This window comes from Vicugna pacos, chromosome 24 (assembly GCF_048564905.1).
Source record: "Vicugna pacos chromosome 24, VicPac4, whole genome shotgun sequence".
NCBI lineage: Eukaryota > Metazoa > Chordata > Mammalia > Artiodactyla > Camelidae > Vicugna > Vicugna pacos.
Genome location: NC_133010.1, coordinates 10,424,362 through 10,450,524, shown reverse-complemented (window position 1 = coordinate 10,450,524; position 26,163 = coordinate 10,424,362). Strand labels below are relative to the sequence as shown.

The following is a 26,163-nucleotide window of genomic DNA, read 5'->3' as shown; positions in this document are numbered from 1 at the left end:
AGGAGGTTTATACTAAGAATACAATCTTTGAAAGGGCTTAAGCAGCGGGTTTTATGTTGGACTTCCAGTGGTGACTTCAGGCGATATAGAACTAATATACTTGGGGCATAATGCTCTGAGAGCCTCACTGGAGCTATACTGGAACCAGGAACAATGCATCTAATGCTGCCATAATGGTCTCTGAACACCCAGGAAACCCAGAATAGACTCCCAGCAGTAAGATCGAGCACTGGGAAGCTGAGTCAACAAGTCGCTGGTGCCTCTGCTGCCGCCTCACTGCTGCTTCTCACCCGAAACACTGAAAAATGTCCCCCTGGTTTGGTATGGCTGGAGGGAATTCTAACGTTTTCACCATTGTCCTTGCCGGAAGAGACATGAAAGAAGACCTCCAAGATCATGTGAAATAAGCAGAACCTATTTGACTTCCAGGGCTCTGGCTGGAAGGGAGTCTGGAATATGTGATTTGTAGCCTCCCACTTTTTACAATTAAATGGAGGGTGGAGTAGGACATGCGTCGGTGGTCAGCGCATTATCTGCTTCCATCAGTAAGGGACTGTTCAGTGAGTTATGGTATGGTACACGATAGACGAAGAATTTTCCCAGGTGGCGGGAATTCTGTAAGCTGCAGTATAATTGCACTCTTGAGTGTTGCTTAATAAATTCTGGTGATTTAAACGTTGAACTCTTAAATCCAGCAATCCCGATGTCAGTATATTTCAATTTCTATAATATTGCTATTAAATTAGTGCTGCAAACATTGCTATTTCTTGAAAAGAGTTAAATACCTTCTCTTTTTCAAAGTTAATTTAAAGGATTACAGGACAAGTTAGACTTCCTAACGTCTAGAATGCCATACATAAATTGAGAAAACAAGAATTTTTCAAAATAGGAAATAATGTAGACGAGGTCTTCAGCAGCTTTCCACATGAGGGGATCAGCTATAGATGAAGGACTAAGCTTACACAGAATCAGTGGCAAATATGCAGTAGAACATAGCCTTATCCCTGGCTCTGAAATCCAAATGTCGCCTTCCAAGGGGCGTGCGGGTCACTGTTCTTGGAGGAATGCCCTTGTGGCGTCCTCTCACGTATCACCTGGTGTACCTGCCGGCCCTTGTGTGAAATACACACACAGGAAGGACTCGAGTAGGCTCACTGGAAACTTAAAGCTCCGGGACAAGTATTTTAGTTTGCGAACACAAATCTGTGAAGTTCTGCCCTCTCTTGCCCCCACAAAATGAAGTTCAAATCAAAAAGTATTTTTAAATAAAAAATAAGCTATTTTATTTTAAAGTGTACAAGCAATGAGATTAGAGTGAATTGCCTCAGAAGCTAAATAACCAGACTTCCTCTAACAGATTTTAATTATTTTTATAGTTTTTTTCCCCCAAATGAAGACTCACAATAGCCATTTAAAGCAAACTAGAGCAGCTCTTTCATCTTTATTGCAAGCTTCAGACTCTAAACAAAGCATGAAGCTGGGCAGTGCACTGTTTAATTTTCAAATTGGATTTTTCATTATGTTTTATGATAACTTTTTATTTTTATCAAGTTGCATCTCAGCCTTCTGTTTAGACTCAAGAAGATTTATGGCAAATGATCTGAGTGCTTATTTGGACAAACAAATGCAATAAATCAGTTTACTGTTTCAATAAAATGTTATTAATAGAACACATTATTCTGTTCAATATTATGTTATCTTTAAAATTAAGCAGAACATTAGTGGCAATGAAACTAGTTTCAATCAATACATTCCTGTAATGAAACCTATTGTATAAGAATCTTTTCTTTTTAAGAAGGAAAAATGTCCTTAACACAACTACCAACTTCTGACTCTACAGAGGGCATTTCCCAGCTTCTGAAAATTGTTCGGTAGGATTTCTTAGTGTTTGTTTTGGTGTTAAGAAGAGAGTTTCTTGAGAGCTACCCTGCATCAGTTACAGCATGAATGTTCCTTAAATGCTTTTTTTTTTTTTTCCAAATTGAAGAGTTTGGTTGGCACTTGACCTGGCAAGGACCCACTCAGGTGTGTGCCCCAATGAAATTGAGGTCAGGGAGGATTTTAAGAAAGGCGGAGCTGCTGTTGACAGGAATATAAGAACTGCCAATTTCTCTTCTTGTCTTACAGCATTTCTGGTTAAATTCTTAATGGAGTGTAAATAGATACTTTCCTTAATGGAGTATAGATAGGGGACATAGATTTTAATGTTTCAAAATTCATAAATAATGAGAATTTACTAGGAGTGAGCCCCGATTTAGACCCTCAATGACCCACTATGCTCCCTATTCAGATTTTAAAATGATGGCTTTAAAATCAGAGGTGGCTGAAGTCCCAGGACGGTATTGCAGTCTTAGGAGACCTTCACCACCCAGGGACTGGCGGGTTGTTTCTGCTGCTGTGTTCTGTTTAGATAGCAAAGTGCCTTTAGAGACAGTTCATTAGCAAATAGCTAATGATTGGTGGTAGGCTGTGATCAAATTCTTTGAGTCGGGATGACTTCCACCCTTTGCCAATGGATCTGTTTGTGAGTTGGGGAATATATTTACTTTCTGCCATGTCTTTTCATCTTCTCTGCATGTGCATAAGATCTCACACTCAGAGACAGGGAAATAGGTAAAGCCCTGTCTAGACTCTGCTGAGTGTGCGCACATCATACTACCTTCCATATCATCCAGTTTGCTGGGATCTTATCAAGGCTCTTTGCTGCTGTCTCATTCCTTAGTCTCCCTGTTAAATTTCTAACTGCTTTACCAATCAATTGCTTGCTCCTCCAGGAGTCCATCCTCAGGCTAGCTGCAACATCGGTTATCCTAATTGTCGCAAAGGTCACTGTTGTTTCTACAACTCTCAGGGGTGTGGCAGTTTTCCACACTTCACTGCAAATTAAGTCAGGCTCCTTGAGTTACACTGCGAGTTTTCAAGACTTGCCCTACCCTCTACAGCTACCTTTCCTATCTAGCAGGGAGCGGACACGGGAGCACAGCCCCAGTCTAAAATGCTGCACTCTCTCCCTATTCTTACCCAAGGTTTAGTTTGAATAAGTGCTTCTTAATTCGTTGTATGCCTTTGTTTAATTCCCACGGTACTAAAATGGGACTTTTTTCATAATTTAGTATGATTTTAGGAGGGAAAGGAGCTTTATTGAGCTTCTCACTCTGCCACCCCAGAATTCCCACATTCAGCTTTTCTGCTTTAGATTACATCAGGAGCTAGATGTTTGTGCTAGGGACTTACATGAGTAGAACTATCCAGAACCATTACAGTTAGCGTAAAACAGAAGGGGACAGGAAGTTATTGTATCACTAAAGTATAATTTTTAGACCAAATTAGTTTGCTGATACTATAATGTGGCTATTTTTCTTAACACTATAATGCAGTTTAATTATAGTTAAACCACCAAATATATTTGATTTTTTTAAAAAATTATATTTTATTCAGTCTATAGGAGTCTTACTGCAGTAAGCTAAGCATTGAAAATTATATAGAAATAAGTTTGCCTTTTGTTGGCACTTGGATAGATTCCTTAAATAATTATATCTTCTAGAAAATACAATCTTTTTTCTTCTACCTTTTTCTAGAAGGATCACAGCATCTTTACAGGAGGAAGGGAATGGGGGGTGGGAACCCAAGCCACCTGTGCTACATAATTCTCTGTGTTTGACAGTTCACAGATTAGAAAAGAAATTTACTTTAGATTGAAATTAATATCTGTAGACATGTGTGCCATGTACATCTTTATATATATATTACTTTATGCTTATATATGCCTGTATTTCTATCCTTCCTTCTCTGGACTGTTAGTAGAATAAAACAGCTAATTCCTACGAAAAATACAATTATCTTAGATTTTTTTAAATGTGAAATTAACTATAATACAATGTTCAAATACTCATGACTGTTAATGTATATTGTTTCCTAACTCTAGAAGTTTTTTTCCCTTGATATACTGTACCAACTTTTTATTTATACTGTAATTACTTTTCAATTTTTCTTAAATATGTAAGTATATTAAGTCAGAACAATATGATATAAATCAAGGCTGCTATATGATTTCAAGAGCTGTTCTTTAATACCTCACACTCATGCTGTGAGTAAATTGAGAGCCATGAAAATGTTATAAAGTAGAAAAATGTGCATAAATATATATGACATACATTGAACTTACAGAGATGGCTCCTAGGAGAGAATTTGATGCTTGTTTGTGTTTAGGCTACTAGACTTCCAAATAGTTTTAGCTTCTTTATTCACAGAGGAGCCTAAGGTTGCTAAATACTGTATTAGAAACACATGAAAGGAATATTCATTGTTGGTGAGATTTAGAATGCTAGACAAGAATTAAACGCTAAACATGCTCGGGTTGTATACATTTGTAAATGTTTAAGTGAGTTATTTTAAAGATGTTGAGCTGAGTAATGTACTTTGTCATCCTGAATTCTTTTAAGTCCTGAAGTACCTACATATTTAGTTTGAACCACAGTATGTATATTTGCTAAGTAACATTACTACATAATAGCAAATGGAAGATGTATTTTCGAGCCTTGTAGACATTGCTGTTTTCTAAGCTCGTAGTACTATAAAAGAATTTTAAATTAAGCTGTCTGTGGCAAGCAAAATGGCACCTTTGTTGATTCCACATGCTTGACTACAGAAGGTGAAGAAATATTACATAAGGTGAAGATTACATAAGAAATACATAAGGTGAATCTCTCAAAATAAGAAGCAAGTAGCATATTTCGAGACATCTTAAACATCAGGGGTAGTAATTTTGACCTTCAATTTCATAAGTCATGCACTATAACACTTCAAGCATTGTGCTTTCTAACTTCATTTCTAACTCAACCTTAGGCTCCTCTGTGAATAAGGAAGCTAAAACTATTTGGGAGTCCAGTAGCCTAAACTGTTCAGCATTCCCTTTTTGAGGAAGAGAGGAATTCTCAGACATACTGGTTATTCAGTTACAAGGTATCCCTTTTCAACTTCTTTAAAATATATAATAGTCCCTGGATTTATGGAGAATGCAGGTACTTTTTCAAGGACACTAACTATGGATTTTACCCATTGTCTTCCTTCCTTTATTGGGATTTGGAGATAGCACAAAAATGGTGGAGGAGAATGTGACATAGTTGTATGTTGAAAATAACCACGCTATGCAAAACCGCACCATAAAGAGCACAAGGCTTATGGGGAAGATGGGATTAGGACTACAACACTCAAGAACTTTGAGCAATACTTAGCCTAATAAAAATAGTAGCACAGGTTTACACAATGTTAAATGTTAAAAGTACATACATGGGTTATTCAATAAATATGGCCCTTCACCTTGAAACAGACCTGAAGTTTGCTTGTTGATGTGAGTGTTTTAAGAGGTGCAGCTTGTAAATTACTGTGATGTGGCAGAAGCAGTTACCTGAAATGAGAAGGAAAGTTGTATTACCAACTGTGGAAGGGTGTGGCTTAGGAAACTAGATTAGGAGTTGGCACTACACATTCTGTAAATTAATCTTTTGGCCTTCGATCTTGGTCATTTGTGATACGTGTCTTTTGAAGCTTACCATTATAACATCTATCTGTTTCATCAGAATTGAAAATTTAATCCAGTGTGTTGCCTTCTTTAATTAATTCCTGTATCACTGCTAGGAATTCTTTTGCAACTTCTCATCCACCCGCGTACCTTTGCGAGACAGATGAAGAGGTATTTGAAGGCACTAAGCCAGCCATAACTAGCATGAAAAGGAGCCACTTCTACAGGATTTGGTGATTCACACTGAAGGTCGTCGCATATTGATAGCGCTTTCTCTTTGTGAAGAAGGTTGTTGTCAGTTATTTTGCTGTTTGGCCTTCAATCCAAATGTTCACCAACCATTCATTGTTTTATGTCTTTAGGCCATGCTCATAATGATTTCACAGCACTCGATCATTTTCTTGTGCTGCATCCCTAACTGAATCCAAGGACCAGTTGGCTTTATTATTCAATACATCTTGTTTTCATTTTGTACCTATGAAGAGTGTCCTCTTTGCTTCTAATTTGCCTTTGTCTCATTTTCTCTATAAATTTATTTTATCTTCTTTCTGATCTTCATTAAATAATTTAAAATAGCCTTGTGCATCTCTTTCCTCTTGTAGATTTAGAAAACCATGTGTAAAGCTTTTTTTAGCAATTATGATCATATATGTGAAAATGATTTGAATCAGGACCACTATTACATATTTCTGTGGTCAATGGTTGTCCCGTCCCATCAAAATATTTAGGACTCTCCTCACAACTAGTTTTTTGTCTTATTCAATCTTCATTTGTATCTCTTTCAGACTTAGTGACCAGATAGAGAAATTAAGATGCTGTTTTAAGTTCTTCAGTGTGTAAGTCATATAATACAGTAATGTTAAAACACGGAATTTGCTAGGGGAAATAGAGTCAATGGACACTGAGTAATTTTGTAGTACATCTGTGAGTTGATAGGTGAACATTTACTGATTGGTATAATTTCTCATCCAGTGCCTTTCTTTTGTCTCATTTCCTTGGGGTACGACAACCCGGTCCCTGGCTTTTTCAGCTCTTAAAGACAGCATAAATTACAGAGATCATCAAACCCAACCCTCTGTTTTACAAACATCTAAACTGCCTAAGAGATCCAAAGTGACTTGCCAAAACTAACGGAACTCCTAAATAACGGGACTGGAATTCTAATCAAGGTCTTTCGACCTCAAGTATACTGTCAGTTATTCCATATTCTCTGTTCATTTTTATAGCAAATCAACACATTCCACTTTTCAGAAAATGCAGTGATGATTAAAGAATATGAGGTTTAGCATTTTCTGAGTCTGATAGTTTTCATGTTAAAAATTTTGGCAGGCCTCTGATGTACGTATCCTAAGAGTTGATACAGCATTTGGTATCTGTTACCAGTGTTCTGTCTTTTATACATTCTGGTGTGCCTGTATTCTTTTAAATCTTGTAATTATGGACTTTAATGTCTTTTAGATTAAATAATCCTGGGTCGTGCCACAATCCCTATGGGAGCTAGAATAAGTTATTAGAGCCTTGCAAATGTGTTTGATTGCCTCATTCTGTTATTTTTCTCTTCCATTGATGGCCTACAGCTTCAGCTGCTGTGCAGTGCAGAAACTTAAACCTCAAGGGCCCATTAGGTTTAACTTGTTTACTGCATTGGTATCTATATGTTAAATGACAAGAGAGTTCAGGTTATTGAATAATTTAAAATTCAGCTCTAATTGGTGTCATATGACCTGGAAAAGGCCATGGATGACGCCAGGAGCATGCTGTGAATTTCTTATAAATAATTCATAAATTAGATGATTCTTTTGCCTGGATGTCTTGCTCAATGCAAAAGTTTGTAAGTTACAACTGATGATAGAACACCTGTAAGTATTTAGTTCACTACGCTAGAAGGTAATCTACCTTGATGATCTTCTAGCAAAATCTGCCAGTACAGCAGAGTTAATTGCGCTGGGGAGAATGAACATTTATTTGGGATGAGACTTTGGCAAACCACACAGTGCAGCTGTTGCATTCCGTAGCTTCTGTCAGCTTGACAACTGGTTTGCGTAAGCTCGACTGAAAACGCAGCGTGGTGTTTTGTGCCTTATTTCACATCAACTCCAAGTGGGTAATATAATGACCAGCCCCACACACAGTAGTTTAGGCTTAGAGATATTTATCTAGTTCTTGAATTTCTGACTTCACAATAAAATAAAGAGCACGGGGGAAAGTTCTGAAGTTACAACGTTAAGATTTTTATTCTTCTAAGGCTATCAGTGGGAACATGAGGATTGGTAATAGGGTGGTTGCCAGGATAGTAAATTATTATTTACCATCAGAGAAATGAATACCAATAAGAGCTGTTGGTGCTATTGACTAATCCTGTGGTTAACAACTCATACATGCATTGTAAGTAATCTCTTCCTAATTATGCAAAGTAAATAACAACCTGTTGCAAGAAATAATTACTGCAGTTTAGTTCACCTCTCTCCATATGGCTCATAGCAGAGATTGGCCAGGCCTATAAAAATGATTTGCAGAAATTTATAAAACATCACTGTTCACTCGTTGATGGAATTTCACAAAGCACTACTACAGTTGTTATTTTTTTTTATTATGTGAGAACAGGGGAAAGCCCTGGATTACCGTAGGGTGCGTATGCCGTGTATGTACTTACACACCTGTGTGTGCACGCATACATGCATACAGGATGATATCATAAATGTTTATGATACAGACATCTTTATTTTCTATAAAGTCTTTTAAAGCCTTTGTCATATTTTAAAAAGATATCTTAAAGATTCAGAAAACCTTCTTCCAACTCAGAAATTTACTAACCTTCAGGATCAGAAAATTCTTCATTGAGTCCAAGCTAAGTCTTTCATACTTTATTTAAACCTTATACATTTCGCATTGTTTTTAATTTAGTCATTAGCCTGCGTTTACCCCAGTTAGGAGACATTATGCTCCTACTCTGTCATAATATTGCTTGCATTTTCTCCTGATCTTTCTTTTGTGCTGTGGGTCCCAGAGCCTGCCTTGTCAAAGATTTTATTGGCTTCATTTCTGCCACATTCTAAAGTCTCAAGTTGTAGCCAAGATTGTGAAGATAAATCCTAATATGCTACCATTTTGAACTTCTTTATCTTTATCTGTTGTGATCCATGGATCATCTTCTGTCTAAACTTTTAAAGTTTATGCAGTGTGTTTTTCCTGCCTAGGTGTGTTCTTCTGTAGCTTTTCTGCTACATATCATTCTGTTTGTTTCTAATTAAGCACTCCATCCAACTCATTTTCGTCACACATAAAACATGTAAATAGATAGCACATCCCAAGTCATATTGTTCAATTTGCTTATTGAATTTTGAGCACATCTTTAGCATATTCAGACTCCTTTAATTAGAAGAACACTCTATAATTATCAAGTTCAATTGGCAAACTGTGGCAGACCAAATCTAGCCAACTGCATCATTTTGTATGGCTCAGGAGCTAAGAATGGTTTTAACTTTTTAAATGGCTGGAAGAAAAAGTATATTTCATGAAATGGGAAAATGACATGAAATTCAAATTTCAATGTCCACAAATAAAGTTTTATTAAAATAGTCATTCATTTATGTATTATCTCTTTCTTTCACACTACAGAAGCAGAACTGAGTAGTTATGACAAAGACTGTCTGGGCTGTAATGTTTAAAATGTTTATTGTCTGACCCTTTGCAGAAGTAATTTGCTGACCCTGCTATATAGCTATGAAAATGAACAAATTCCAGCTATATGCAGCACCATGTATGAACTTCACAAATACGAGGTTGGATGAAAGACATTAGGCACAAAAGAATGTGTGTCATGTGATTTTGTTTATACTTTAAAAATAAGCAGGTAAAACTGAACTCTAGAATGGATATTTAAGCAGGGAAGTATTACAGCAAAGAAGTTATTCACATTAAAGTCAAGATAGTCATTCCCTTTGGCAAGAAAGGTAGAGACTAGCGATTGTGCAGGACCACCAAGGGCCCCCTGCGTACAGGCAGTGTTCTGTTTCTTGGGTGGTAGTTACATGGACACCGCCTTGTGGTTATTCTCTTAGCAGATCATGATTGTTTTGTGTGCTTTTCTGTGTTTATTCTATTCCATATTAAAGAATTTTTTTAAAAAAATCTACAGCAGGAAGTAATGGAAGATTTGGAGTGAGACATAGTCCCATGTCTCACGTATGGTGTTGATGTGACCTTGGGAAAGTTGTGTTGATTCCTTGAACTTCATGTTCTCATCGGTAAAATGGTAATTATAGTAACTACCTTACAGAGTTGTTGTTAAGAATACACGTTGAACATGTAAAACGTTTAGCATAGGGTGTGGTGAACTCTGCGTTGAGAACAGCCAAAGTGGCAGGGCGTTCTGGGAGTGTTTTCTGCATTCAGTGGTCAATGAAGGTGACCATCTATCTAGAGCTAAGTTCTCTCATCAGAAATAATTTACATGAAATTGTATTCCCTGACCTTCATTTTTCATTTCTCATTTTCAGTCCTTTAAATTTTTTTGAATTATTTAAAGATTGATTTCAACAGAACTTCATAAAAGAAGATATCCAAATAACCAAGAAGCATAAGTTCATTGATATCATTACATATCAGGGAAATATAGAATAAAACCACAGTGAGATTTCACTACACACACACACACCAGATTGACTAAAAATGAAACACACTATGAAGTGTTACTGTGAATGTAAAGCAACTGGAACCCTCTTAATTTGCTGATGGGGATGTGAAATCGAATGACCACTTTGGGAAACTTACTAGCTGTTTTCTAAGAAAGTCAAATAGTCACTTACCCTGTGACCAAGAGGAATAAATGCGTGTATCAAAAAAGGCTTGTATGAGAATATTCAAAGCGGTTTTATTTATAATAGCCCTAAAGTGGAAACAACTGAAGCCAATAAGAGTATATAAACATATTTTGCAATATTCATACAATGAAGTACTTTGCAGCAATAAAAAAAGAATGAACTATTGATACACACAACAGCATAGGAGACACTCAAAAATTATGATGAGTTTAAGAAACCAGGTACAAAATAGTAGCACACTGTTTGATTTCATTTATTTGAAGTTCAGCATAGGGAACACTAATCTGTGATCATTGAAATCAGGATAATGGTTACCCCTAGAAGTGTGGGGAGGTATATTGACTAGAAAGGGCAGCAAGGACCTTTCTGTAGTAATGGGAATGTTCTGTAAGTTGATCTCGGTGATGACTACGTGGATAAAATGCAAGTGTGAAAATTCACCAAGCTGTATGCTTAAGATCTGTGCATTTTGTTATATATGAAGTATAAAGTATGCCTCCATTTTTAAAAAAAATCTAACGGTATCCAAGTTAATGTTTTATATCTGAAAAATTCATATCAAAGCCATATGGCAGAGACAGCAGTTTGGGATTTGTTGCTGGTTTAAGCCTTAGTTAAGAGAAGTTATATTTGTAAATATCATATAAAAAGCATGGAGCAGCCCCAGAAAGAAAAATACATCTGTTTCATTTAGGCCCACTGTGGCTTCCATGTGTCCCAGAGGCAATGTTTGTCTTAACTCCACTAATAAAATAATTTCTTACGTTCAGATTCTAACACGGGGTTTTCTGTTTCTCTTCTTCTTCCTTAGTCGCTCATGATTCAGCCTAATCATGGATTCTAATTTTCTTTTCTCGAGCTACTGTGACCTATAACCCAGCTTGAGTTTTTCTGTTAAGCTGAAACCGTCAACTCATAGCTTTTGAGAATGTACTATGTGCAAGCCCCAGTTCATACAGAGGAGTAAATATAGCCCCTGCCTTCAGAAATTGTTGAGGCAGGGAAGTCAGTGATAATAATAGGAAACATTTTTTAAAAATATCTCTAAGAATTTTGTATTAAGCGCTGTCCAAAGCGCTTTATATGAGTGATCTCATCTAATCATCGCAACAATCCTGAAGAGGCAGTGCAAGGTGTTAGTGGAAGACTGATGTCCTTTGTATGAAGGAGGAAGTTGAAGAACCTCTCTGTTATCTCAAGCAATTCAACTCTGGCCCAACTTACAAACCTCTCAGTAGCCAAATAAAGATAGATAACTGAACTCCTTCTATTTTAAGGCAGTTCAAGAGGTGATCTGTTGTAGCTGAAGATGCCTTTGGGGCAGTCTCACCCCCGTACACACACACACACACACACACACGCACGCACACCCCCAATATTCTCCTCAAAGAAGTTTGGGTAAATAAAAGGTTTGCTTTTCCCTTTTGTGAATTCGTACCCTTATACATTAGCACTCTTGATAACTGCCCATCTGCCTCACCACCACATTCAGTTTTGATTTAGGTGCTGTTTTAATCCCTGTTTTTCTGTTGAGGGACCCGAGGCTCAGGCAAGTTGAATAATATGCTGTATCAGTCTTTTACTGCTGTTTCACGAATTACTACAAACTTCACAGCTTAAAATAACACACATGTATTGTCACAGCTTCTGTGAGTCAAGAGTCTGGCAGAGCTTAGTTGGGTCCTGGGCTCAGGGTCGCAGAAGGCTGCAGTCAAGATGGCAGCTGGGCTGCGTTCAGTCAGGAGCTCTAGGTCCCCTTCCAAGCTCACAGGTTTGTTGGCAGGATTTATTTTCTGGCATTTGTATGATAGGTGGCTCGTTTTCTTGCTCCCTGTTGGCTGGAAACTGCCTTCTGCTCCAGAGGTCATTGCCACGTTAGCCCCTCCATTAGCCCTCCCACAACATGGTAGCTTACTTCCTCAATGCCAGCAGGAGACTCTCTAACCCTGGGTAGGGCACCAGACCCTCTATTAAAGGGCTTACGTGACTAGGTCTTACCCACACAAGAGAATCTCGCTTTTTATTCATTCAAAGTGAGGAGATTAGGAGTCTTGGTTACATCTGTAAAGTCCTCTTTGCCATATACTGTAACATAATCACAGAATTGATAGCTGGTCATATTCGCAAGTTCTACCCACGCTCAAGGGGAGGAGATAATACAGGGTGGGTACACCAAGAGGATGAGAATCTTGGGGACCACCGCAGAATTCTGCCTGCCAGCATGCACAGTCACCCAGAAGGTAACTGGCAAAGCATTCTTCTCTTTGAGCAAAGCATGCATGCAAATCATTAAATTGTACTGCATCTCAAAAGCATAAAAGTTAACTACAAAAAAACTTTGTAAGTATTCCAAATAACTGAAATTTGTGAATAATGTAGCAATCAGTACTATTAAAGTAAGTGTAAGCTGTCACTGCCTAAAAATGCATATATGTAAATATTAAGGAACAAAAATGAGAGTACAAAATAATGCATACATCCTCTCTATTGTTATATTAATGATACATGGATTAGAAAATATATGATGATATCAAATAGTTGATTTAAGTTACTGAACTTTAAAAAAATTTAAAAGGACAGTGGTTCATCATCTGCTCAGCATACAAGAGTACATGTCTTTGAAGAGAGGCCCAAGTCTTCTACCCAGATGTGGCTCATTCTCATTTAAACAGAATTCCTTTAACATTAGAAACATTCACTTTAGAAACTCACTTAAAATCTTCAGAGTCATTGTAATAGCCCTTTTTACCATAGGATACGAAGCATAGTATTGCTATATATCTATTAACAGTTAACACTTTCTATCAATCAGTTTATCATTTTCAATATTGCAAAGTAAATTGGGGTGGGATTTTTCCCCTTCTGCTAGAGATCTCTAGAATAGATAACTATGTCAACTGTTTGTGAATTAGTTTTAATTGTAAAAGAAGTTGTGGCAGACTGAATAATGGCCTCCTAATACGTTCATGTCCTAATTCTTGCAACCTGTGAATGTTACTTTATATGGCACAAGCGACTTTGCCTGACAAGGGACTTTCCAGTTGTGACTAAGGATCTTGAGAAAAGGAAATTATCCAGGATTGCCTGGGTACGCCTGATGTAATCAAAATGGTCCTTAGAAGAGGGACACAGGAGGAGTCAGCTGGCCGGTGATACAGACCAGTGGTTCTCAAGTGTGGTTCCAGATTAGCTGCATCACCCGGGGGACTTGTGAAAAATGCAGCACCCCCGACTCTGCTCTAGGGTGACTGAATTGGAAACTCTGGGGATTAAGCCAAGCAGTTCACATTTAACAAGCCCCCAGGTGACTCTGATACATGCTTAAGCTTGAGAATCATTGCTATAAACTAAGTTTTGCTCTCCCTGATAGAACAGGCTTGAGGCTAAAATGCTGGGAAAGCTCATTCTATTGGCCTGTCAAAGGTGATTTGCAACTGCTTCCTTTCTGCCTGAGTTCTATCAGACTGTAATCACTTGAACAGCTTAATTGAAAAATCACTTATGTTTATAGCTGAAATTCAGTGTTTTGTATTTAAATAACTGCTTTTGATTAGAATCATATTTTGTTGAAAGCGCTTGGTTTTATATGTGTGTTGAAAAGACATTTATAAAAACTCATCAAATTTCTAGCAGTAAGTAACATCCTATTCAGTATAAGGTGAAATGTTCTACATCACATCTCATGCTGTGTAATGGCCAATCAAAGAGTATTTAAGGTGGCTGAATGGATTTCTTGGCTTAGTATTCAAAATTAAACATTTTAAGATGTTAACATTTAATGTTTTTCTTCTTCTCAAAGTTGATGTTATGTAATCTCCATTATTTGCAACTCCTGAAATCTTGCTTAAGTGGCGAGTGGCAACATTTCTTTTTCTCATCCTCCAGGATTTACTGAAGTGTAGATTGTTTGGAAATGAGTTTAGCTTTGTGGCACATGTCTGTTTAGCTGTGTGAATACTGTTGTTTATTAATTAAGAAGACAAAAACACAGCTTTGTCTTGATAACCATATATCGCTGATTTCTGAAAAGCCAAAAGAAATAACTCCTCTGTTGTGCTCTTATTTGACAAGTGATCTTGGGGTTCCTTTTAGGGTTCCAATAGGAGAAGCGCTCTCCGGTCTTCGTCTTTGGAACTGGATGGTTCCTACCTGAGTGTAGCCAAACCACAAACCTACTATCAAACCAAGCAAAGGCCTAAGTCTGCAAATCAGGACCTATCTTCAGAATCCCTTGCAGAGTTTAGGAATAATTCTTTGAAACCAGCAGCTCTTCATTATCCCAAAAAGGATGTGGACAAGGTGCCATCAGAGACCACGACGTGTAGTTATGGATCCCCAGGAAGAAAGCTAGTAGATGCAGTCCCTACAGAGAAAACTGCAGCAGAGGAGCTGAGGACGAGGGAATGCCAACACCTTAAGGCCGCCCCGTCTAGTCAGTGCTGTGGTCACAGACTTGCTGACAATGCAGATCACATTCAAGAGAGCCATCCTACAAACGTGGCCTCTCAATATTCCAAGACTCATCTGGAATCATGCAGTTGTTGTGGGCTTTCCTGGGCATCTCTGTTGCGTGGCCACGGGGCGCTGCAGCCTAGTGAAACAGATATCAAAAAGCAACTCTCAGAAGATAGAAGGCAGCAACTTATGCTTCAGAAAATGGAGCTGGAAATTGAAAAGGAGCGCCTTCAGCATCTGCTGGCCCAGCAGGAGACAAAACTCCTCCTGAAACAGCAGCAGCTTCATCAGTCTCGACTAGATTACAATTGGTGAGTCCTGCCTTTCCTTCCAGCAGTGCCTGTAGCTTAGAGAACTTGCAAAAATGTATGCATATATTTATAGAGATTTTTAAAAGCATTTTATTTTAAAATAATAATAGATTGACAGGAGTTGCAAAAATAGTACAGAGAGGTTCCATATAACCTTCACCCAGTTTCTCCCAGTGACATTTTATGCAACTATAACACATTATCAAAGCCAGTAAATTAGCGTTGGTGCAGTGTGTATGTGTATTTCTATGCCATTTCTATCACATGTGTGGATTTGTGTAACCACCACCACAATCAAAATACAGAACTATTTCAGCACCACCAAGAATTCCTTTGTACTGCGCTGTTAGAGTCACTCTCTGCCCCTACCACCTTAACCCCTGAGGACCCCAATCTGTTGTCTATTTCTATAATTTTGTTATTTTGGGAATGTTATATGAATGGAATTATACAGTGTGCAAAATTTTGCTATTGGCTTTTCTCATTCAGCACAATGCTCTTGAGATCCACCTAGGTTGTCACGTATATTGTACCATTTGACTTCTGAATAATATTCCATGGTCTGTATATACCATGACTTGTTTAACCATTTATCCATTAAAGGATAATTTGGTTGTTTTCAGGTTTTGTCTGTTTTACTAACAGAGCTGCTATGTACATTTTTATGCAAGTTTTTGTGTAGCCTAAGGGCTTTCATTTCTACTAGTGAAAGCTAGGAGCATGATTCCTAAATCATATGGTATCATATTTAGCTTATACCACATTTAGTTTAAAATACTCTTCTACCAGTAACGTATGAGAGAGCGTTTCTCCACATCCTTACTGGCATTTGGTATTGTCACAAATTTTTATTTGACAGGCTCTAATCTGTGTGAAGTGATATTTCACTGTGGTCTTTAGTTTGCATTTTCCTAATCGCTAGTGATATTGAATAACTTTTCATTTGCTTGTTTGCCCTCCTTCCATCCTTTTGGGTAAATTGTGTCATTAATACCTTTTGCCATATCTAATTGGATTGTTTGAGTTGTTTTACTGTTGAATTTTAAGAGTTCTTTATATACTCTAGATATAAGCCCTTTGTCAGATTGCAAGTATTTTTTTCCCATCTATAGCTTGTCTTTTCAGTCTCTTAAAAGGATCCTTCACAGAGCAAAAGTTTTTAATTTTGATAAAGTTTGATTTTTTAAATTTTTATCCTGGTAGACATTTTTCCAAAGAAAACACAGATGACCAACAGGTACTTGAAAAGATGCTCAACATCACTAATCATCAGGTAATTTAAAACAAAGCATGTAAATCAAAACCACAATGAGATATCACCTCAGACCTGTTAGAATGGTTTTTATCAAAAAGACAAGAAACAACAAGTGTTGGGGAGGATATGGAGCAATGGGAATCCCTGTACGTTCTTGGTGGGAATATAGAGTGGTACAGCCATTATAAAAAGCAGCACTAATATACATTCCCACCAGAAGTGCACACATGTTCCCTTTTCTGCATATCCTTGCCAACACTTGTTATTTATTGTCTTTTTGATAATAGCGATTCTGACAGGTGTGAGGTATCTCACTGTGGTTTGATTTGCATTTCCTTGATGATTAGTGACATTGAGCATCTTTTCATGTGCCTGTTGGCCATCTATATGTCTTTGAACAAATGTCTATTCAGATCCTCTGCCTACTTTTTTAACCTGGTGGTTTGTTTTTCGTGTGTTGAATTGTATGCCAGTACTGTTTTGATTACTGTAATTTTGCAATATAGTTTGAAATCAAAGAGTGTAATGCTTCCAACTTTGTTCTTCCTTCTCAAGATTTAGCTATCTGGGATCTTTTGTGGTACCATATAAATTCTAGGATTACTTGTTCTATTTCTATGTCTAAATTTATTTTTGCAGGTTAAGAACTCAAGCTGTTTTTAATTCAAGAGAACCGGTTGCTCATAAAGAGATTAGTAAACTCCAAGAGCTCAACCTGGATATGAATGAGAGTGACACTGGACCAAGGTAAACTTGAGCAAAATATGTATGACACAGGTATTAAGGATATGCTTGGTATATATTTATAGCTTCATATTGATGAATCCAGTTTTCTGATCATATAAGTAAATATATTCACATTATAAAATTCTTAAAAATATAGAAAAATGTAATGAAATAGATAAAAATCATTCATAATCCTACTGTTCAGAGACAGTTCTTTGAGCCTCTTCCCCCTTTCTATCTCTTATAATAATGTATTCTATATTACAATAGGAATTATGCTTATACAGAATTTTATTTTTGCTTTTTTCAGTGTGTTATAATTTATGATGTCATTATGTTATGAAAACTTGATATTCATTCATTCATTCAACAAATATTTATTGTTTGACAAGTATTACTCAATATTTGTCTGTTATGGGATAATATACAGTTTTACTATTACAAATTATTCTTCGAGAAAAATTTCTTTAAATACATTTTTTACTTTATCTCTACTTATTTCCTAGGTATAGATTCCTGTAAGGGGAATTACTAGCTTAAAATGCATATGAATCCTTTTAAGATCTTTAATTCACATTGCCAAGTTGCTTTCCATAAAAGTCAGATCAGTTTACACCCCCCTAAAACCAATGTTTGAGAATTCTGTTTTCATGAAATATAAAGGATTTTTGGCCAGTACTTTTTCAAATATATGTTTTCCCCTATTCTCTTCATTCTTCTTTTGGAACTTTGTTTACATATATATTAGATCTTTAGCTATTGTCCCTGAGGTCCCTCACTCTGCTAATCTTTTAAAATCTTTTTTCTCCATTCTTTATATTGGATGACTTCTGTTGATCTGTCCTCAAAGTCATCAACTTTTCTGCTATTTCCAATCTGTTGTTAATAAGCTCATACAGTGATTTTTTTTTTAATTTCAGATATTGGATTTTTTGGTTTTAGATTTTCCATTTGGGTCTTTGTTATAGTATCTGTTTCTCTGCTGAAATTTTCTATTTACTTTTCTTTAAAATCCTTGTCTGCTAATTCTAACACCTGGTTTAACTTGAGGTTTATCTCTGTTGATTAAGTTTTCTTTTCATTATTGGTCATGTTCTCCTGTTTCTTTGTATGTCTAGTAATTTTGGATTATTTCCTGGTCATTGTGAATAACTCAGTTATACAGGCATACCTCTTTTTATTATGCTTCACTTTATCATACTTCACATATAATTGTGTCTTTTACATATTGAAGGTTTGTGGCAACCATGTTATTAAGCAAGTCTCTTGGCACCATTTTTCCAACAACATTTGCTCATTTTGTGTTTCTGTCACATTTTGCCAATTCTTGCAACATTTCTAACGTTATTGGTATCATCATCATTGTCATCATCATCATCATTTTCACATTTGTTAGGTGGTCAGTGATCTTTGATTTTACTCTTACAAAAAGATTATGAGTTGATGAAGGCTCAGATAATGGTTAGCATTTTTTAGTGATAAAATATTTTTAATTAAGGTATTTATTTTTTTAGACATAACACTACTGCACACTTAACAGACTACAGTCTAGCGTAAACATAACTTTTATATGCACTGGGAAACCAAAACATTTGTGTGACTCCCTTTTTTGCAATATTCCCCTTATTGTGGGGGTCTGGAACTGAACCCACAGTGTCTTCAAGTTAGGCCTGTATTTCTCTGAACAATGTTAATTTTTTGTGTGCTCGTGGGCAGTTAATTTAACTGAACTCAGATTCCAAGTTCTATCTCCCTGGAGTAAGTGGGCAGTGATAATCACTGTTGAATTATTTTAGCTTTAATTGTGATGCTTGAGTCTGCCCTGTTCATGTATATAGTTCAGGGGTCAGCCAGAACTCACAGCGTTGTTACACAGAATTTGAGGCTTTCACGCTTTCTCTCTCCTCTTCAAGATTTTTCATTTTTCAGATGCTCTAGTGAGCCTAGACTCTGTCCTCTGATTATTTAATCCTGCCTTCAGCTAAAAGCCATTAAAAAAAAAAAAGGCATTTCTCCCAGTGCCACTGTCTTCTTTCAAATGCTGATCCTCTTACAGTTTCTGCTTGCTTTTGATCACTCTTCAGTGCGTTTGAGTTATCTTTTTCCTCCCAGAGTTTATGATTATTACCTGCAGGAGATTTGGTTCTTTCGGAGCTACTCAGCCATCATCAGGAGCAGAACTCAAAGATTCTTATTTTAGCACAATTTTGCCATAATTTATTGTGATAAAATTTACCATCCCAACCATTTTTAATGTGTACGTTTCAATAATATTATATGTATTTACAGTACTATGTGACCAATCTCCAGAATTTGTTTTTTTATCTTTCAAAACTGAAACTCTGTGCCTATTAATAACTACCCCTTACCCCCAGCCCCTGGGAACCACCATTATACTTTGTTTCTATAATGTTGATTACTCTATATACCTCCCAGAAGTACAGTCATACAGTATGTGTCTTTTTGTGATTTACGATAATTCGACTCTATTACTATTGAAATCAACCATATTCATAGTTTTAGGAAGTCAATTAGTTCCACAAGTCTTATGCAAAGATAGTGGCATCCACTACAACTCCTTCCTGCTCCCAGTTTATACTCTTTAGAGAGAAAAGTTTTGACTGTTTGAGTTGTTTTTAAATCTGTTCCTTGTAGTATTTATATCCATATTTCTAAATATCACATTTAAGTAGGCATTAGGTATTGACTTTCTGCTATGAAAGATAATACAGCTGTCACAGACGACCATCCATGTGCTCTCTTTTTTCTCCCTTTTCTCTCCTTCTTCCCTCTCCTTCTCCCTCTTCCCCTCTCTCTCTAACATACACACCCACACACATGCTTTCTCCTTTCTTCCATCCTCTGTTCTCTCAATATAGTTATGTCACAATTTGTTTACAATAGAACTGTAAATATTTTCTACACAGCTGAGCTATGTACTGTACAGTTATTAAATTTAATTTTTATATAACAAATTATCTTCTCTTGAATTTATAAATGCCTTACTTAATTTTACATGTACTCATTCATTCATTAACTCATTCAGATATTTATAAAGTTTCCTACCATGTGCTAGGGGCTTTCCAGACTTTGCGGGGAATATAGCAGTATACAAAACACCAAAGTTTTCAGCCTCATGCAACTTACCTTCTCATGTCTTTTCATTCTCAAACACACCCAGCAAGTATGACTGTCTGAATGTGTCCAGACACGTCAGTTACTCCATCATAACTCTTCATTTTTTAAGAAATATCCTTTTTGGAGCCTTCCGTAATTCTGCTCTAGTCTGAACTGGTAATTCTCTAAGCTTGCTGTCTACGAATTTCATCCTGAAATTTTCCTTACCCATCGTCCTGGCAATTTTCTTTCCTTTTCTGTGCTATCTTCCTCTTTTGCTGGATCACATGTCCTGTTTTTGGTTTATACTCATCTTCCTGAACCATGTCCTTCAATAGCTCACTGACATGGAGTACAGAGGCAACAATTTTTTGAGACTTCATACCTCTGGAAAGTGTTTTACATCCATCTTCACATTTAATATATAGTTTAGCTGCAGATAGAATTCTTGGTTCATAATTACTTTTTCTCCGAAGAGACTGAAGGTTATGTTCCATTATCTTCTAGTTTCTGGTGTTACCATTAAGAAGTTTGGTGCAGTTTGATTTGTTATAGTGGCAATAGAAAGCTAATACAGATACTAACTTATTTCTTATAAATGGATGGTAATCCATGGTTCCTACATACGCCATAACTTAGCACTCTTATTGTCAGACATTCACATTGTTTCAAGTTCTTTACCACTACACAGAATGCTATAGTAAACACGACTGTACTTACATTCTTGTGTTCTGGTACTTTTATTTTTTTTAGTATAAATTTCCAGAAATGAAATTGCTAAGTCAAAGGCTGTTTTTACATAAGGTTATTTTATCTAAATTACAATTATAAATTGTAATAATCCATGCCAACTTACTTTTCCGAAAGGTTGTAGCAATTCATACCCAGGTTTGAAATTTGTGAAAGTTTTCATCACTGCTATTCAGAGAGGTGTCTTGAATGCTTTGAAAACTAGTGCTCCAGTCTAAGAGATGGATGTGCTTTAAAGTTTAGGTGAATCTTGGCATGCATGTCCCACACTCAAATAATTACAACCAAAAAATCAGATAAGACTATGCATTTCTTCCAAAAAAAACTGTTTCCCAATATGACTTTGACAAGATCATAGATCTTTTAAAATGTTAAGGTACAGTTCAAGAGTTTGAAGAAACTCTGGCAGTTGCTTCCAAAGTTTGACAGTCACTGGGGAGCCAAGAATTCTCACTCAACAGCCCTTAAATTATTTCATCTAATGTGAGATTAAAAGAAGTATAGGCAATGAGTTTTTTGTCTCCTTGATTCATTTGACTGTGGAAATGATGTTGTCTCCTCTCACCCCAGAAAGAGGCAGAGGTGAGTCAAGGGAGAAGAGCGTACAGCCTTGAGCAGCCTTTGTAGAATTATTTAAGTGAAAGTGTCTGCTGACTTTAGAAAATATAATCAAGAATTGTTACGGAAAATGACCTTCTTTCTACCTTGCAAGCTCTTTGATTTTGCCAGTAGAACTCCCTAGATAAAATTTAATTTAAAGCTAAATTTTCTTTATTTGAAAATTTAAATTATCTTAGTATTAAAAACACTCTGTGTATTTAAAATATTAAACTTACTCAAATGAGGCATTAAGAATTTGGAACTAAAATAAATGAGATAATGAGGAAGTGAAAAACATTTTTTTTTATAATTAACAGCTCATTTTGAGTTAATTATATACAATTACCAAAATCTAATTGCAATTTATTTTCTATTATCTGTGAGAAAAAATCATAGTCAAGGGAGCTTACATTGCTGCCTTTCTGCATAAATGCTATAGAATGAGAATAAATAGTATGTGAGGCCTTAATGACAAATAAGAGCAAATAGAACACAGCTGAACCGAACCATTGGCAGAGAGCTGCCACATGAAAGATGGTAATGACTTAGAAAGCCACAAGCAATTCTGGTTGCTTATAGATTCTCTGGTTTGCTCTGTAGTTTGTTTGTTTGTTTTTTGGCTATGCAAAGATGACCCTTATGATGAATTAATGTAGTTTTGGAATTCTGCAGACTTCTAAAAATCTGACTGTTTTTGTATTTTCATATAATAATGACCAATTCAACAAAAGTTTTATTAAACATCTATTATTTAAAAAAACACCTGGTTTGCTAAATACTGTAGGAAATACAAGAAACCCCTACCTTCAAGTACTCTAGTAGTAGAGTAAGGCAAATATACAGATATTTTTCATCTATAAAGACTAGAAGAGCTATAAAAGAAATACAGAGAAATTAGGAAAAAGGTTTTTGGAAGAGGGAATATTTAAGATAAGTCCTAAAACACAGGATAGAGCTGTGAAAGTCTGTGGAGTATCTGTGTGAGTGTGTGTGTGTGTGTGTGTGTGTGTGTGTTTCTGGTGGGAGAAGGCATGGAGGCAGTCTGAGTAAAGGAAGAAAATCACTCAGTGTGTGTGGGGCACAGCAGTAAGTATGCTTTAGTTTGACCAGAAGAGTCAGGGGAAATGAAACCAAAGATTAAACTAATAAATTAGGTTAGATTATGAAAGGGTTTAAATACCAGGTGAAAGATTTTGGACCTTTGTGAGTGGAATAATAAAAAAGTAAGGAAAAAGAACTGATTTTGTGGTGAAGATGATTAATTTGATTTTGATGACCATTGGAATAAGAACCAAGAATTTCAGGTTTTAGCCTTTCCAGTAATTAGCCATGTGGCTTTAAAGATGCTCTGCGCCCCTATCTCCTTGCTTGAAAATGAGAGTTAAACTGGATTTTTACTAAGAGTTTCTTCCATCTCTAACAGTTCATGATTATTAAACAGGTTGAATTTCCAGGAAAAGCCATCTAGTATATTAGTAGAAATTTGGATCTAAATTTCCGAAGAGAAATTGAAGTTAGAGATTTAGATTTGGCACTCATCTGCACTGGTGTTGCATCTGTGAAACTGGATATTAATTTCTGAGAAAAAGTTTAGAGAAATGTGAACAGAACCTTAGGAAATGCAGGAATTTGAAAGAAGAAAAAGTGACTGAAAAGTTGACAAAGAAGCAGGTGGTGCAGTGTCATGAAAATAAAGGATACAAGGCAGAAATAGTACTTTGGAAAGAAATATGGTTGAGGGAGTATAATTTTAAGGATAGAAGTGACAAACATTTTTATAATCTTGGAGAAGTGGCAAGCGAAGGAAGATATTGCAGAAGTTGAATAATTATTGGAGTGTAGTCTTAGAAGAGGTTGGGGATCAATTCAAATCACTTGCTGATTTCTTAGTTATTTGTGCTGGCTTCTCTTTCTCTGCCTGTCCCTGGACCATTACCTTCTTTCTTCTTTCTACACATTCTCCCTGCATGACCTTATTTAGGCCCTTGACTGTAAATATCATCCCTATGCTGATGATTCCGAGATTTATCTCTGCAGGCCTGACCTTTCCTCCAGTCATTAAACCCACAGATCTTGTCCACACAAGACTTCACTGGACTGTCTAACAGACATCTCACAGATCACAAAGCGAAATCAGAAATCTTGTTTCCTTTTTCCACCACCCACCACTCCACTTTCACCTCATCTCAGTCTTCTCCATCTCAATAATTAATACTAGCGACTCAAGTCAAAAAGAAGTTCTTGATTTCTCCCCTTCCTTCCTTCTCCCCTCCCAAACAATCCATAAGTACATTCTTTTGTTCCTCTTCTACCTCCAGAATGGATGCACTCCTGACACCAGTCCAAACCCAGACTTCTGCAGAGGGTTCCTAAGTGGTCTGCTTTATTTCTGTCCTTACCCCCCCACCCCTACAATCCGTTTTCCACAGCAACTGAAAAAAAATCATTCAAAAATAGCAGTCTACTTTCTTGCCTTAATCTCTTTAAAGACCTCAATGCAAGGAGAATAAAATCTAAACTCCTTGGCTGTCTCAGAGTGTTCTGTGTGATCCGGCTTCTGCTTACCTCATCTCGTACCACTCTCTGTCTTAAACATCTAGTGATCCCTACCCCCATTTTACTTAAAATTCGAACGTCTTACCATGGCCTGTAGGGCCCTTTTTGTTTTACTGCCTTGACTCTGCACTTTCATCCTTGCATCCTGTGTTCCTGCTACATTGGCCTTGATCTTCTTTTAGTTTCTAGTACACACTGCCTTTAACTCTTAATCCCGCTCTTTCTAGTATTAACTTCTCTTGGCGAGAGCCTTAAGTATCATCTTCTGCGAGGATGCTTTCCTGACCCTCCTGTGTAAAAATCACGTGTCACCCATTGCTCCCTGTTCCAGTGCTCTGAAGTTTCATGCACCAACACCCAGCCTTAAGCTTCATGAGTGCATCGATCATGTTACATATGATACAATTTCTATGCGTCATGAAGATTGTATCTTCAGCATATAGTAGAGGCTCATGAAATATTTGTGGCATGGATTTTTTAAAATCTCGATCTTCTCAGTAAAGTACGAAGGGAGATCATCCACTGAGAACGGTGACAGCATCTGGTAGGAGGATGGAGAGACTTGGAATAGCCCCAAGGGAAGGTGTAGGAAGTCATCAAAAGATGATGAACGAGAAGTCTTGCATCTATAATATATGCAATATAGAAATTCCCTCAGATCGATAAGGTAAGCTGCCCCAAATAGTCAACTCAGAAGAGTAAACCCAAACAGCCAATACAGACGTAAAGTCTTCTCACACCTAATCCTGGGAAAATGAAAATTAAAAACAAAGAAAAGATAACATTTTAAAATCAACTTCAATTGATTTTAAATCAATAAATTGGCAAAAGTGAAAAGTTTAATAATGTCAAGTGTTAACAAGGCTGTGGGGAAACAGGTCCTTGGATACACCGCTGGGAGGAGTGCAAATTGCTGGAGCCACTTTGGGGGTCAATTTGGCATATCATTTTATAATTATTTTTAGCTATCAGTGAGAAGTGGCATAGCAACTCTCCTTCTGTCATCTTCCCCTACCTTCTAACTTCTCTTCCTTGTTCTCTGTAACTCACAGATAACCTTTTGGCCTGAAGAATTGCTCAGGCAAAAAGAGAACATTTCTCCAATTTCGCTTTTCAGCGTTAACAACATGACTGACTAACGGGGGGTGGGGATCACTGCTGTCTATCTGAGACACACTAGACATCATCAGGAAAGTTGTAAAGTAGGCTCAGAGACATCGCAGTGGGAAGTATCACTAAAGTAAAACGAGAAAAATGTTTGCTATCTGTTGAATGTTACGTAGCTTTGATAATATAGAAATTTTCAGAGATTAGATGGGGATCTTCCTATCCTCTCAATTTTTTTGAGCTGTAATATAAAAATCTGTTTCCTTTTCAGTACTTTCTTCTAGACCTATATTTTAATCTTTTTAAAACCTTTATCTTTTTGATAAATGTAAAAATCATTACTTGAAAATAACAAATGATCCAACAATTCCACTCCCAGGTAACATACATCCACATAAAGATTTCTCTGTGACTGCTCACAGCTGCATGATTCAGAATAGCCAAAAACTAAAAAACAAGTCAAGTGTCCGGCAACTGGTGGATAGATAAACAAATGTCATATAGCCATACAATGGGATATTTGGAGGTAAAAAGGAACAAGGTTCTAATACATTCTCCAACATGAATTAACCTTGAAAATACACTAACTGAAAGAAGGTCTTCATAACACCATGGATCATGTCTTTCCATTTATATGGAATGTCCAGAAAAGGCAAGTCTATAGATAAAGAATATAAATCAGTGATTGCCTAGTGCAGGAGGTGGGAATGGGGAGCAACTGCAAATAAGCATGAGGTTTTTCTGGGGCGATGTTGGAACTGTTACAAAATTAGATTGCAGTGATGGTTGCACTTACTTAGTGCGGTTACTAAACTTACTATGAGTCCATTTAAATGGGTGAATTTTATGGTATATATAAATTTATCTCACTAAAACTTTAAAATTTTTCAGTATTCAAAATGAATGTAACTAAGAGCAAAAGAAATGGTACAGAAAGCTTCC

At 36.7% G+C, this 26,163-nt stretch overlaps 1 protein-coding gene across 10 annotated transcripts in view; it reads left to right on the top strand.

Annotated features, from left to right (window-relative positions):
* Positions 1 to 26,163, top strand: part of KIAA1328 (KIAA1328 ortholog) — a 171,986-nt gene that overhangs the window by 80,373 nt on the left and 65,450 nt on the right. For all 10 annotated transcript variants that reach the window (XM_072948983.1, XM_072948984.1, XM_072948982.1 and 7 more), the window contains 2 exons: positions 14,437 to 15,110; positions 17,005 to 17,112. In XM_072948983.1, coding sequence (XP_072805084.1) covers positions 14,437 to 15,110; positions 17,005 to 17,112 — 782 coding nt within the window. The remainder of the gene's footprint in view (positions 1 to 14,436; positions 15,111 to 17,004; positions 17,113 to 26,163) is intronic.